At 32.6% G+C, this 14,617-nt stretch overlaps 1 protein-coding gene across 4 annotated transcripts; it reads right to left on the bottom strand.

The window, feature by feature from the left end:
- Nucleotides 1–248: 248 nt before the first annotated feature.
- On the bottom strand, nucleotides 249–7,993 carry LOC110649269 (casein kinase 1-like protein HD16). Of its 4 annotated transcripts, XM_058150184.1 has the most exons (17): nucleotides 7,591–7,993; nucleotides 7,064–7,511; nucleotides 4,135–4,266; nucleotides 3,959–4,032; nucleotides 3,761–3,830; nucleotides 3,575–3,630; nucleotides 3,408–3,479; nucleotides 3,048–3,142; nucleotides 2,874–2,940; nucleotides 2,622–2,751; nucleotides 2,263–2,481; nucleotides 1,954–2,114; nucleotides 1,512–1,686; nucleotides 1,296–1,386; nucleotides 1,046–1,203; nucleotides 768–956; nucleotides 249–680 (listed from the first exon to the last, which is right to left on the bottom strand). In XM_058150184.1, exons 2-17 carry the CDS (start codon nucleotides 7,499–7,501, stop codon nucleotides 621–623), a joined length of 2,187 nt encoding a protein of 728 aa, XP_058006167.1. In that variant the 5' UTR covers nucleotides 7,502–7,511; nucleotides 7,591–7,993; the 3' UTR covers nucleotides 249–620. The 4 variants fall into 4 exon arrangements, with proteins under 4 accessions (XP_058006167.1, XP_058006166.1, XP_058006170.1 ...); XM_058150183.1 differs by having other exon boundaries at nucleotides 7,064–7,993; XM_058150187.1 differs by having other exon boundaries at nucleotides 1,954–2,099; nucleotides 7,064–7,991.
- Nucleotides 7,994–14,617: the final 6,624 nt, after the last annotated feature.

The raw sequence follows: 14,617 nt of genomic DNA, 5'->3' as shown, positions 1-14,617 counted from the left end.
TCTCGCACAATTGTTGAGGTTCTTTTACAAAATACCCCAGACTTTTAAATGCATTGCTCTGTAGAAAATAAAAATTGTGAAAAATAAAAGTATTACTACCTCTGCAGCCAGACAGATCCCAGGCAATGCCCCTAATTAGAAGATACGGTTTTATCTACAAATGAAAATTTATATACATAAATAAAAAAATGAACAAGTCACCTGAAAGGCAACTCCTGTTGGATAGGGATCACTAGCATGCTAAGGAATCGATGAAATTTGCAGGTTATTTATAAATAAAAAAAAGGGACAATCACTAACATGCTAGAGCAAAATCAACAATCCCCACGAGGAGGACCATGACTTCTACAGGATGTTCTAGTTAGAGTAATTATTCAAAGACTGTACAGAAAGTTTAAAAAAGATGCCCATCATCCCTTTGGGCTTTGTTGGATCAGACTTTGGCAGTAGAAATTTTACATAAATGACAGGCACAACCCAAAGCTTCTATACTTCTGATTACAATTGATAAAAAAAAAGCTATATACTCGTCAAAATTTCTCTATGCCTAGATATTGCCACTTCAGAAAACCATGGTTTTTCTCCTCAATCAAGCAACTACATGGAGAGAGAGGTGTCACTCATGAGACTGTTCGTCCATAACAAATTGATGCTATGTATAAATTCTTTGCCCACTTCTCCTGCAAGGCCCATCTAAAACTTTAGACCCTCAATACAGGAAAAATCAGTACCAAAGAGTAGATTCTATATAAATACACATATCTCACCTTGACATGGGTACTAGGAAAAGCAGACGTTCGAAGTGTCTCCTGTGTTTCATCTGGAGGTTTCTGTCTTGGCACACTAAGAACAAAAGCAGCCTGGTCCCAAGTTGCTGCAGTTGCTGTAATACGATATCCATGATCCCACCGACGATGTATGCCTTCACTTGGATAAAGGAAATCAAGTTCAACAACCTGAAATTCGCCACCCAAAATAGTCAGTTGTCCACACCTTATCTACGCAAGAATATATCGGGATACAATATTTGAACATTGTAGATGACCTGGTGTGCAAACCCTGCCCCACGAGACATAACAACTCCCCATCTACTCCCTGAGGTGGCCATTGCAGTAACATAGAAACCTTCCTTCCATTTTTTGTTAATCCATTTAAAAGGAAATGAATCACTAACTTTATATGACTGCTGCAAATAGAGAGTACCTAAACTCAAATGGAATGCAGTCAGTCAAACAAGACTAACAAATTAATAACACATCAAATACAAACTGAACATTTATAGAACTTAGACTAACCCTTAGACATAACAACTAATGAGCTTCCATTAGCTGCTCCAGCTAAGGCACTGATATAATAATTCTTCTCCCAGTGCTCCATTATCCATTCCTTTACATGGGCGAAAAATTCAGTTACATTGTTATTATGCACATTCAGAACAATATAGCTAGCAAAAGTTTTCAGTGAAACCATAGAAAACAATTACTTAAATTATATCAAAGACAAGCAAGTACCTTGTGAAGAAAATGTGGCGATAGTTCATAGACTTGTGCAGTGTAACCAGTACCAGCATCCATAATCAAGGCCCAAAGATTTTGACATGAAGCTACGCTGCTAATAAATAAGCCATCCTCATTTCCTTTTTCAATGTGCTGGGCAAGTCTTGCATCAGCCACATTATAGTGATACCTACAAAAGCATATGATAGAAGCTTCTCAAACGCGATAATATTATAGGACTTCACAAAAAGAAATCAGGCTGAACAAAAGACAAGGTTGGAGGGGGAAAAAACAAGAAGTGATCCTGATTTGACACAGCACGTATTTTTCGCACAAATTCAAGAGAGATCCATAATGCAATACAAACAAGATGTCTGATAATATCAATAGAACACTGCTAAAATGTAAAAACATCACAGTAGACCATAAATAACAACTTGATGCATATGGTTTATACCGTTGCTTCATAGGTCTACGAGCATTGTACACACTAATCCATTGTGCTGCTGCCATGCCCAGTCGAACCTTCTTCTTTGGTTGTCCATCATCTTCTTCTTCTTCTTCTTCTTCCTCCATAGACAACCGGCCTCTCTTATGACCAACCTGATTGAGTATAAGCTTCGCAATAGTTAAAGCACTGATTAAGTATATTTGACATTTCGCAAGTTTAGATACATCAAAAGCTAACTTCAATAGCTCATTAAAAAAACAAAGTCCAACTCACAAGCCATTAGCATATCAAAAAGAAAGGAACAAACTCATTCACCTTTAGAGCGCCTTCCGTGTTAATTGGCCTGAGATCTGGATTTGGACCAACAACCCCATTGAAAAAAGAAATGCATTTTGCATAATTAGGTTCTTCGCCAAACTTTAAGTTCACCACATATTCAACAAACTGTTTGAAAGGCAGTGGACAGAAACAACAGAGGCCCTCTGGGGATGTTGCCATCTTTTTCTTACAAACAAGAAAGCCCTTGTTCTCTCCCTAAGAATATCATGTTAAAAAAACATTAATGCTATACAAAAGCACAAAGATACATATATGCCCATGTGTATACCAATGTAATAGCGGCCAGAAAAAATAGGCTGCACAAGTTTTTGTGTGATTTAAGAAAGAAAACCAACCTGGTATCCTTGCCAAGGTAACCGACCTCGGAGAAGGAAAATGAGGGTGTAGGCAAGAGATTCTAAATCATCTCTTCTACTAGCTGTTCTCCCCAGATGGGCATGTGCACTAGCATAACGAACTGTTCCTCTGTCAGAATAAAAGAATAATCAACCATAGAGCAATGAATCTATATAACTTATTATAACAATGGAAGGCAAGACTAATAAAATGAATAATTTAATGCCAATAACTATAATCAAGAGCCACACCTGAAAACATCTGGCCTTTGATCATACTCAACATGAAGACCAGTTGAAGTATCTCGCCATCTGGTCGCTGATTCCAAAAAATAATTCGTTAAATAGTGGGTCAGCAGGTGAAGACAGTTATGCACACATCTATAATATAAGGGGAAATGAAAATTAAGTTGAATTAACAATTACCTAATCCAAGATCAACAAGAAATAACTTTTTCTCATCAGGAGTTCCAGGAGATCCAAGCAGAAAATTCTCCGGCTTTACATCTCCATGGACATAACTGCAAAAATTTTTAGTGGCATTGAGAGTTCCAGCCTTTTCTATATATAAAAAAAATAAATAAAAAAAAAAACCGACAACAAAACAATAGAATATCAACTGATTATCTAACTCATAATGTGATTAGTATATCGAGCCAACAATAAAAAACAATAGTCTAATCCCTCCACCTGCTGGTGCAAACCAACCCAATTCACCTTAACAAAATACATCCAAGGAAAGGGGCTGCTCCCATCAAAACAGCATATGCAACTGAAAAAACTTACCCTCTAGAATGCATCTTCTCCAATATTGATATTGCTTCAATGGCAATACAACCAACCATTTCCATAGACATTCTGTAATTTACCCCCGAGAAGAAAAGAAAAGAAAAGAATCAATAAATGCACACAATAATAGAATGGATAGCAGAAAAATTAGTAATATAACTCACGTGTGAGAGTTATTATTCCAAACATCCCACAAGCTTGGCCCCAGTATATCCATAGCCTACAGAGTACAGACCAATAAGTTTCTGGCAAAAACCATTATAAGACAAGGGAATGGCAACTTGACAAGTTATTTTAAAAATAAAGTTCCAATAATCCAAAACCAGCAATAAAATAGTAGGATAACATACCATGACATAATAGTCACCTTGCCGACCCTTGTAGTGTACCCGTGGTATTCCATGACTCCCACCAAGAAAGCTGTTGCAAGTGATTAAAGAGGGAGAGAGAGAGAGAGAGAGAGAGATTCAGAAATATTACTCCAGCTAAAAAAAGAAACATAACATGTCACAGTAATTGCCAAGCATAACAAGTGTAATTATATTCACCTGTAAACTTGCCACTCATATGGCGGTCCATAGTTACATCCTTTACTACTTCTATGCTCAAATTTTAAGGCCACCTAAAATCAAAGCTTACAGGCAGTGAAAAAAAAATACAAAGTAGAAAATGAACGAACAAACACCAACCATAATAATCCAAGCACATAGGATAACAGCAATACCTCTGCAGCTCCAGAACTGGTTCTATCATTTGAAGCAATAGGAGAAAGACGCCGACCAACATACACTTGACCAAAGCCACCCTTACCCAACTTTCTTTCCAATTTGTAAACTGGGGACCCCCCAACCTGAACCTGTTGCATCACAACCAAGGAACTGAAACTTTATCATTAAGGAACAAAAGAGACAGTCAAATGCCAATACAGTGTTTGGTTAGAAAAAATGACTTAATAAATGAATAGGATAATCTACCAAGAAGAATAACTAAGAAACACAGTTGCTACCAGTAGCCGAGAAAACACCAAACCTGAATGTATTAACTAAGGGTAGAAATTAGAAATATACAATGCATGTATTCCAGTGTTGTAAAAGGCGAGAAGAGGCGCTGGGCGAGTCGAGAGGCGAGCCGAGATGATGCTCCAGCGACTCCCCAGTCCAAGGCGAGGCGACTGATACAAGGCGGATGCCCCGGACCTCAAAGGCGACAGGCGACAAGGCCCCAAGGCGCCGCCTTGTGAAAGAAACGGGAAATTTAATTTTTTTTTTTTCTTAACAGCCAAAAAATAAAAGGAGCCCTAATCTATCGTTACTTACCTTCAGTCCTTCATCTACCCAGCAGTTTGAAGAAGCAAGAACAGAGAAAGCCACCAGCAACAGACCAAGCCCGAACAGCAAACCAGGTATGTCGTCATCTTCCTCTCTCTCTCTCTCTCTCTCTCTCTCTCTCTCTCTCTCTCTCATCTTCACGATGCTTTCTCCTCTCATCTGCTCCTCTCATTCTCATCTGCTCCGTTCTCCTCTCACTGCTGTGACCTGCGATCAGTTTCTTTTTTTTTTTCTTCTTTTTTCTGCACTGCTCCCATTTCATGCCGGCATGCTGCTGTATTTATTTCAAGTTCCAGCAATTTTTTTCTTTTTTGACAATAGCAAATTTTTTAAAAAATTTATTAAAATTTTAATGTGATGTCATTTTATTACTTGATAGGTATTATGTAAGATGCTAATTAAATGGGTATTGTGAATTTGTAATTGTGATTAAGTGATATATTTTTATTAAATAGGTAATTAAATGTGATTATGTTATTAAATAGGTAATTAAATGTGCTAATTAAATTTATGTAATTGTGATTGTGATTATATTTTTATTAAATAGGTAATTAAATGTGATATATTTTTATTAAATAGGTAATTAAACTAGTTATTGCTTATGCTATGAGTTTTAATTTTGCAGTCTCACTTTTATCTTTTACTTAAGCTGGAAATACAGGTACGCACAATTGTCAATTTCTTTTATCTTACATATAAACATAATGTAAATAATGTTTTTTTTCCCTTTTCAATATGCATTTTTTTACATATCAAATTAGTTAAAAGTATGAATTTTAATGTTACAAGTACACATTTTTACTATAATTTAGACAATTTAGACTATGGCGCCTTGCTTTGAAAAGGCCTCGCCTCGCCTCGCCTCTCGACTAAGGCCGTAAGGTCCCTTGCTGCCTTAGGGTCGCCTTTCGCCTTAATAACACTTATGTATTCAAAGAATGTTATTGGGGGCATGCAACACACTAATCTAAGAATAATTTAGATTAAAAAACTGCATTGACCCTGTAATGAATTGAGTGCCGTAACAAAACTTTGTATTCAGAATGGACCACAATTTGCAGTGGAGGTGGGACTGGGACTATGAAAACATAGAAACCAATGGAAGGAAAGGGCGGTAATGAAGTTAAGCACTTCATAAATTTGCCCTAAAGCAAAGCATTCGCCATCATAGAAATGGGCAAATCAATGTGTATGTGGGAAAATCCATTAATCAATATAGATTCCCATTTATGAAAAAGTCAATATAGACCGGATAATATAGGTCCCATCAGTAACAGATCTTAAATTTTATATGTTCAAAGATCAGCACAGAAAATTAGCAAATCCAAATTTCAAAAACTGACCAACAATTGGGGTCGAATTGCTTGAACCAAGCAAGATACATTATCCCCATGGTGCATAGCACTTGCAACAACAAAAATGATGAATGCAAGCTGCCATTAAGCACATCCTAAGTGCGATAATTTAGTAAATTGATTACTCGCTCAAGTTTAACTACAAGCAAATCATAAATTAAATTAACCAAAAGAAACACTACACCTAGAATTGAGGAAGAGATGAAGTTGTAACATGCATGCTAAGTGATCACTTTCAGGTTATGTTGTCTAGCCATGTATACTTATGAAAGGCAATTTACTGAAATAAGCCATATAGTTCAGAAACTGGCATGTCTTGTCACATTTAAAAAAGGAACCTAAAGTCAGACTTTTGGAAGGAAAACTAGAGAGTAACTACCACCTGTAAAGATCAGCAATGTATGCAGACAATAATAATAAAATGCCAACAGTAAAAATTACAGAAAATTCTTTGTCTAAGATTCCATATAATAAACCACACAAATAAAAACAGTTGGATCACATTCTTGATTGAACATCCTAAATCCCCAGAAAAAAGACACAAACATAGATACTTACAGACTTTGCAATGCTTCTATAGAACCCCAAATTTTCCAAACAACAATAACCCCCATCAGGTACAGAAAGTTCAATGCAACGATCAGAAACCGAACTAGGAACCCCATAATTTACCCAATTGCTTGAAGGGTTGGTAACTCCTTCAAAATCAGTAAAATTATCCTACCAATAACACTAAAACAACCCATTGTAGCCCCAAACCAGAAGAGAAGAGATAAAAACTGTCCTTTTACTATATCTAAAAGATGAGGAAATGCAATTCCTACAACTTCAAACACAACTCACAGCAGCCACTATAACCCCAATATCAAACCTAAACTGCAAAAACCTTTAAAAAGATCAACAATCTATATGTATAATCATATATCAACAAATGCACTTGAAATTAATGTAAAACTAAAACTCAACAAACCTTCTCAGGAAGTGGAGCAGTGCTTCCCTCATCTTCACCAGCATTGGCTTTTTCATTACTTTTCCCGCCACCATCGTAGTCATCCATAGGCTTCTCTCCTACTTCCTCCTTTTCCGCCCCTCCACCAATAACGCCAACACCAGCAACTCCCACTCCCCCCTCTAAACCCCTATTCTCCCCCTGATTCACTGCTACTGCCCCCGCCGCCACTGCAGCAACAGCAACTATGTTTTCATCTACCGGCTGCTGCTGGTCCTTTTCGTTATTGTTGTTAGTATTATTGTTTTTAGGTGCAGCCCCAGCGGCCGCAGCTTCCGCACGTCTTCTGCGTGTCCTTGTTGCGATTGCCTCTACTGCCTCGGTCGGATTTGTCTGCTGCTTCGTTGCTGCTGTTGCTGCTCCCCGGCCCCTGCGCGCTCCACTACGCAGCACCGGCATCGTTCATCCTCTGATAACGATTCTCATCACAGAATTAGAAAAAAAAAATTGTTTAAAAAAAAATCCCAATAATCCTCGCTCTCACGCACCTAAACACAAAGCCAAATCCGCGCTCCACAGCCAACCGAATCGATCAACTCACGAATCACAATACCAACCGAATCCAAACGGTGAAGCGAAATTTGCAACAAAGACGCTGTATCGCTCGCAAGAACGGAAAACCCAAATGGCATCCGCTGTGTGCAATTATCTAAGCCAACAGAAAGCTGAACAAAGCACCTAGAGAAATTCAATGCGAACAGAAGCAGAATGTAACAAAAATTAGGAATCTTTAGAGCAAGAAATCGGAGAATAAAGAAAGATTAAAACAAAAAGAAATAAGGCTTTGGATTAGGGATCGCCTCTCAGAGAGAGAAACTCAGAGAGAGAGAGAGAGAGAGAGAGAGAGAGAGAGAGAAGGCCTTGGGTGCTTCACGAGGAGAAACTCGGAGAGAGAAATTTTAGTCTGAAATTCTGTTTAGGGGGGAAATTATTATTAAATGAAGAAATAATACGTGGCAGGTTATGGATCGTTGATGTGGAGAATATGTACGGCGATATTAGGGTACAAGAGGATGTTACTTTGCCGAAAATTATATTTGAAAGACGAAATGACAACAACGGCCTTCCAGCGAGTTGCTATTAAGGAACACTTTTGGACAGGTGAGTTAGATAATATTAAAAACTAATTTAAAATTAAATTTAATAATAATAAAATAAATTTTCCAATTTATTTTTAATGATTTTAAAATGGTGTGCTTTTTTTAACAGTTTTGCCCTCCAATTTCATCGCGAAACAGGCACTCTGCTATGTCTGTGGCTCTGATGTTCAAGTGTGCCTTAGTGGATAAATTTTAACAATTGAATTTAAATTTATATGGTTATAATGTTTTAATTTTTTAATTTTAAAATATAATATAAATTTTTTAATTTTTAATTATTAATTTTTTAATTAAAAATTAATGAAAATAATTTTCACATAGTATTTTATTAATATTTCTCTATTCTCTCTTATATAAAGTATAAAATTATTTTCTATACACATAAAAAATTATTTTATTTATAAAGAGGATAATGATTCAATTTACACATAGTTTAAGAGAAAAAAGAGAAATACTAATTAAACTCTATGCTAAAACTGTTTAATTCAACGTCTTACAGAAAAATTAATAATTAGATATTATATAAATTTTACTGTATAAAATATAAAAATTGATGAAATTTTATGTTATATTTTTAAATTGATAGACTATAATATAATAACTATATATATTTAGAGATGATTGTTAAAATTTATCTGCATATTAGTGTATATTTAGTAGCGAGATTCGTTGATCTTAACCGTTAGCTCGAGAAATTGTATGTTTAGTCGATTTGTTAACGGTTTTTGATGGAAATCCATTTTGATTTGATTACATATCATAACGGATGGCACCTATAAATTTATATTTTTATTATTTTAAATTCTATATAAATTTTAATTTTTTAACTTACTTATATTTAACTTTGATTTTTTTTTTGTTGATATTCTAAATCCTATTTAATTTTTTATATTTATTTACAATTTATATTTTTTGTACAAGAGGTGTATGCTACATTTGGAGTGGTATGAATATCTAAGCTTTCTTGAAGAACTAGAAAAAAAAAAGTTATTTTAAAATTAATTATTATTATTATTATTATTATTATTATTTTGAAAACATGTTAATAAATATTTCATAATAAAAATAATTAAAACCTATCTATATATAATATAGATGCGAATATATGTAATTAATATATATTTTATAAGTTATTTTATAATAATAGCTATTTATTATAATACTAATAAGTAATTATTGAATAATTTATAACTTACATATAATATAAAATATAAAACGTTACCTGATAATATTATAAAAGATAATATCAAATATCAGACAGAAACTACCGTGTTAATATACATAGCTATTAATAATTTTGATTTTTATATATATTTTTTAATTTTAATATATACAAATAATATAATATTTTAAATTTTTATTAATTATTTCAAATTTGATTTTTATTATTTTTATCCCTCAGACATTTTAATAAATATTTCATAATAAAAATAAGTAAAATACACATATAATATATATAATTAATATGTGTTAATACATAATAAATTACTTTATAATAATTACTATTTATTATAATATTAATAGAGTATCTATAACTTACCTATAATAGAAAATATCATATAACAATACTATAAAAAAGAATATCACGGGCTAGACTACTAAAGTTATCTTCTTACTTTATATATAAACATAAAGAATGAGGCGTTTTTTTATTCAATATTAATTTAATTTTTCAATTTTACAAAACTAATTATTGATTTCCTTTCTCTCTCTATTTATAAAAGAAATATATATATATATAGATAATTACTATAAAAAAAATCTTATGATTCATCAAATTTTCACAACAAAAAAAATATTATCAAATCACCAAACATTAAATAATAAATTACCCTTAATTATAGTCATCAACGGAAAAATGAAACCATGATACATGCACAATACTTACTTGACTTTAATTTAATTTTTTACTTTTGACATTTCAAATATAAAAGCAATTGTCAATTTTCCATTTAATTCAAACATAAAAAAAATAATTATAAAATATGCACAATAAGTATAATAAGATTAATTTACAATTTATAATTATTTAATTTATATACGAATATTAATTTAATTATTTAAATTGAATTTATAAAAAATAATATCTATTAATTTAAAATTTATTTTATCATATCTTTTCGTTTGGTATGATTTTTATGAAATTTTATAGATTATAATGAATCTAATTATTAACTTAAATATAAAAAAATAAAATAATAAATATATCTTATATTATTAAGCATTTGAAAATATAAATGAAAGAAAATAAATTAAAATGATGAAAATAATATTGCGTGTGAGCTGGCTAATGATATATATTAATTTCTTTCAAATTCTATTCTTTTATTCTACAAAAAATAATTTGTTTTTTATATTTTCTTTACGATTTATATTTATATTTTATTTTGTATTTTTTGCATTGAAATTGTATTATCTAAATTAAAGTAATAAAAAATTATTTTTAGAATTAAAATTATTATAAAAATAAAAATTTTAAAGCATTTTATGCAATTTTGGAATATATTATTATATTTTTAAGTTAATAGAAATGAAAATATATGATCAGTCAAATAGAATATATTTCTTTTATTATTAATATGATTGATAATAATTACTAATTAACTTATTAATTGTAACACCCCAAGATTTTAAATTTTATTATTTATGAGTATTTTTGGTATTTTAATTTTATTTAAATTTTAGGAATTTTTTTGAGATTTTTCGGATTTTAAAAATCGGGTTCGATTTTTCGAAAATATAAACTTTGATGATTTTTAAAAATTAATTTAAAGACCACGTGGCAAAACTAAAAATATATTTGGAGTCTACTTATTTTTCTGAATTTTCTAAAATTTTTTTCGAAATTTTTGGACCTCGTTTTCGGTCCCGAGGCAGAGTAAAAATTCAAAATTTTGTATCCTAAATCGGACCGATCGAATCGAACCGGACCAGATCGGACCGATCGAATCGGACCGGCCTTTTCTTTTTCTTCCTTCTTCCTCCCACGCGCGTCGACCTCTCTCCCTTCTCTCTCTCTTTTCTCTCTCCTCCCTCCTCCCCTTGCCGCGCCGCCACCTCTCCTGCCTCCCCACCTCGCCGGCGCCCCACCTTGGCCCTCCCCCACGGCCGGCCGCCGCCTGGAACGCCGGAAAACGTCGCCCGAAGTTGAGCGACGCGTGCGCAACTGTTGGTCTTCCCAGCCGAAATCCGGTCGATCCGGCCACCAATCGGACCGGGTCTTGTGTCTAAAATCATCTACTCGTGGAGAGCTTTCCATAGACACCAAGAACACTAAAATCCATCGAGCCGTTTATCCAATTTTTGCCCGGAAAGTTTTAGCCCATTTTGACTTTCGGGCTAGATTTCTCACAAACCGTGAATCCCATGAGAAAACTGAGAGTACCAGAGCACTCCACTCGTCGAGAGCTTCGCGGCGACATAAATTTCAAATTTTTCTGACACCGTTTTTCGGTGGGTCCTACGGAACTTCGCAGTGTCTTTCCGAGCATTTAATAAGCTTAGAAAATTCTGAAAAATTTATGTACTAACCCCCGTGTTGTGGGCTTCGTGTAGGTATCCTCAATTCGCGGAAATTCGACAGTTGATCGAGTCTGTGAATTTCTGGCCAGACAGACCCGTTACCGGAAAAGTCTCCGAATTGGACCGAAGTTTTGGCTACCCCCACATTGTTAGGCGTCCCGAGCGCGTCCCCGAAGTCGGAATCGGCAAAGTTAAACCCGAACCTTGTTTTTAAGTAATTTTCTAGTGCTTAAATAGGATTAAAAATTCATAAAATATTCGTGGTAGCTTAGAAAATTATGATTCTTTTTGCAATCGCTTAGTAATATTGCTAAGGACCGCGGGGCAAAGTTTTAGAATTTTTAGAGCTGATTTGGGCATTTTTTACAAAAATGGTCAATTATAATGACTAAATTGAAATTTTACATATTGTGATGGATGATTGATTTGATAGGCCCAGGAGGGGCTGTGTGATGGGATTGAGTTGTGGACATATGGATTGTGAATATAGAAGTGTGTTTTGAGCCCTTTTGCAGGATGGGTAGGTCCTAGGTATAGGGGAGACTCTGCCGGATTTTTGGCACGACTTAGGACGTATTTGGTATTTTCTTTGTTTGTATTGAGTCAAATTTATTAAATGATTGTAAAAAAATTGTCAGGTGAGTCGGGACAGCCTTCTTCCTCCGCCCAGCCGCCTCAGTGACCACCGTCAAGTCTGTGAGTAAAATATTAATTTTAATTGTAATTTCGATATTATTATATGTTCAAGCATGCCCATGCATCACTTATATGCATATATCTATGTAGATAAATTCTATGCACGATTTATGTTGCATTCATAACTGTGAAAGTGCCATGGATGTTGTTGTGGTAATTTTGAGCAGTGTGCGTGCATTGGCGTGCGTGTGATGTGGTGTGGACTATGGATAGGACGGGTAGACACGGCTTGAGATCTTCGCTGGGACTCGGTCCTTCGACGTAGACACGGCTTGAGTTCTTCGCTGGGACCCCGATTTGGTTATTAAGTGGAAGTCCGAGCTGAGTTCTTCGCTGGCACCAGGTTGGATTTAAAAGAGCTGTATAGGGGATCAGCTCCCATATATTATGATTGATGTTACAGAGTGCGTGAGTGCTTCAAATTACCTTTTTGATGTTATGATGTGAAAATGTTGTTGATGTTGCATTTCACTCTACAGGGTGCATTAGTTTTAGATAGTTATAGAGATTATGGTTAAAATTGATATTTTACTCTCTGAGTCGAACGCTCACTCCTGTTCAATATTTTTCCAGGCCATAGGAGGATATTTTTGAGCTTAATAACATTCCTTTCCTCGCAGGTTGTTTATCAATATTTGTGTAATTTTATTTACTCCTAAAATTTTCGCATGTGTTAGAAATGTTTATTTGATTTGGGTCTGTAAACTAAATTATTATTGTGGACCTGTAAAATTATTATATGCATGTTTGATGGACTGGATGAGGGAGCTGAGCTCCCATTTATCATTATGATGATATGAGTATGTGGAGGGTGAGCTGAGCTCCCCAATTGATTGTTTATTGTGTTTACAGGTCGGGTGAGTCAAAAGCTCCCCGTTGGTAGGTCCATTTTATGGCCGGACTCTGTCCGGTTGGTTTCTTGAAATTGGGCCCAAATGGGCCTTAGAGTTGGGTAAATGAATAGTTAAGGCTTACTACGGGCCTCGGGGGTTTTAGGCTGGCCCAGGTCCTAGTGCCGGTCCGGCCCATAGGTTGGGTCGTGACATTAATAATATTATGAAACCTAAGAATGAAATGATTTAGTCACACTATCTATATAATTTATAAATGTGTGCATGAAGAACATTAACTTCGACTAAATTGCTCTTTATTATTTATAGTATTTATAATTATATTTTTTAATATTTAATTTAATTTTAAAATTTATATAAATTTAAAATTCTTAAAACTTAAAATTTAATTATCCATATAATTATAGCATTTATATAAATTTAAAATTTTTAGTCTTACTTGTATTTAAAGTCTACTTAATAACTTTATTATTATTTTTTAAATTCTCATTTAATGTAATTTCTTATAAGTTGATTAAAAAAATCATATTTCATATAAAATAAATTTATATTTTTCTTAATTATAAATATATTTATAAAATTATTAATTATTATATTAATATATAAATTAATTCTAATTAAAATTGAATTCATAAGCCTTATATAAATACTATTAATTATTAATTGATATATATATATATATATACTTGACAATGAAAAAGAAATTCCTATTCATTGATTTATAAAAAATATTTAATTAGTATGCAGTATATATTAAAATTATTCAAATCTAAAATTTTAAAATGATATGTAATTATGTACAAAATATATAAAAAATAAATTATATATATGAGAAAAACTTTTAAATAGATAAGCATATATTATTTAAAAGATTAATAATTAACAGAATTTGTTAAATTTGAATTTGGTTACATAATTAATAGCATATTATAATTTATAATATTAATTATTTTTTATTTTAAAATAATACATTATTAAAAGTTTAAAAATATTAATGTCTGTATATATATAACAAAATATAATATTTTTTTATTTTTTTAATATTATAATGTTATCTTAACTTAATAAACAGTAAATACATATAAAAAAATTAGAAATCACATAGAATTGTTTTTTCAATTTAATAATTTTATATTTAAATATAAATATAAATTAATATTTTAATTAAAAGAGTCACAATTTTCATAAAAATATAATTATTACATCATTTAATATAATTTTTATTTATTTAAAATAAATAATTTCTCTTTTTGTAAAAAAATATAATTTAAAAATGCATTATAAGTTAATTTATTAAAATATTTTACTATAAACTGAATAATTTTTCATACGTCTTTAACTGTAAT

This window comes from Hevea brasiliensis, chromosome 1 (assembly GCF_030052815.1).
Source record: "Hevea brasiliensis isolate MT/VB/25A 57/8 chromosome 1, ASM3005281v1, whole genome shotgun sequence".
Lineage (NCBI taxonomy): Eukaryota > Viridiplantae > Streptophyta > Magnoliopsida > Malpighiales > Euphorbiaceae > Hevea > Hevea brasiliensis.
Note: the sequence above shows the minus strand (reverse complement) of the source record. Positions and strands in the feature narration are given on the sequence as shown.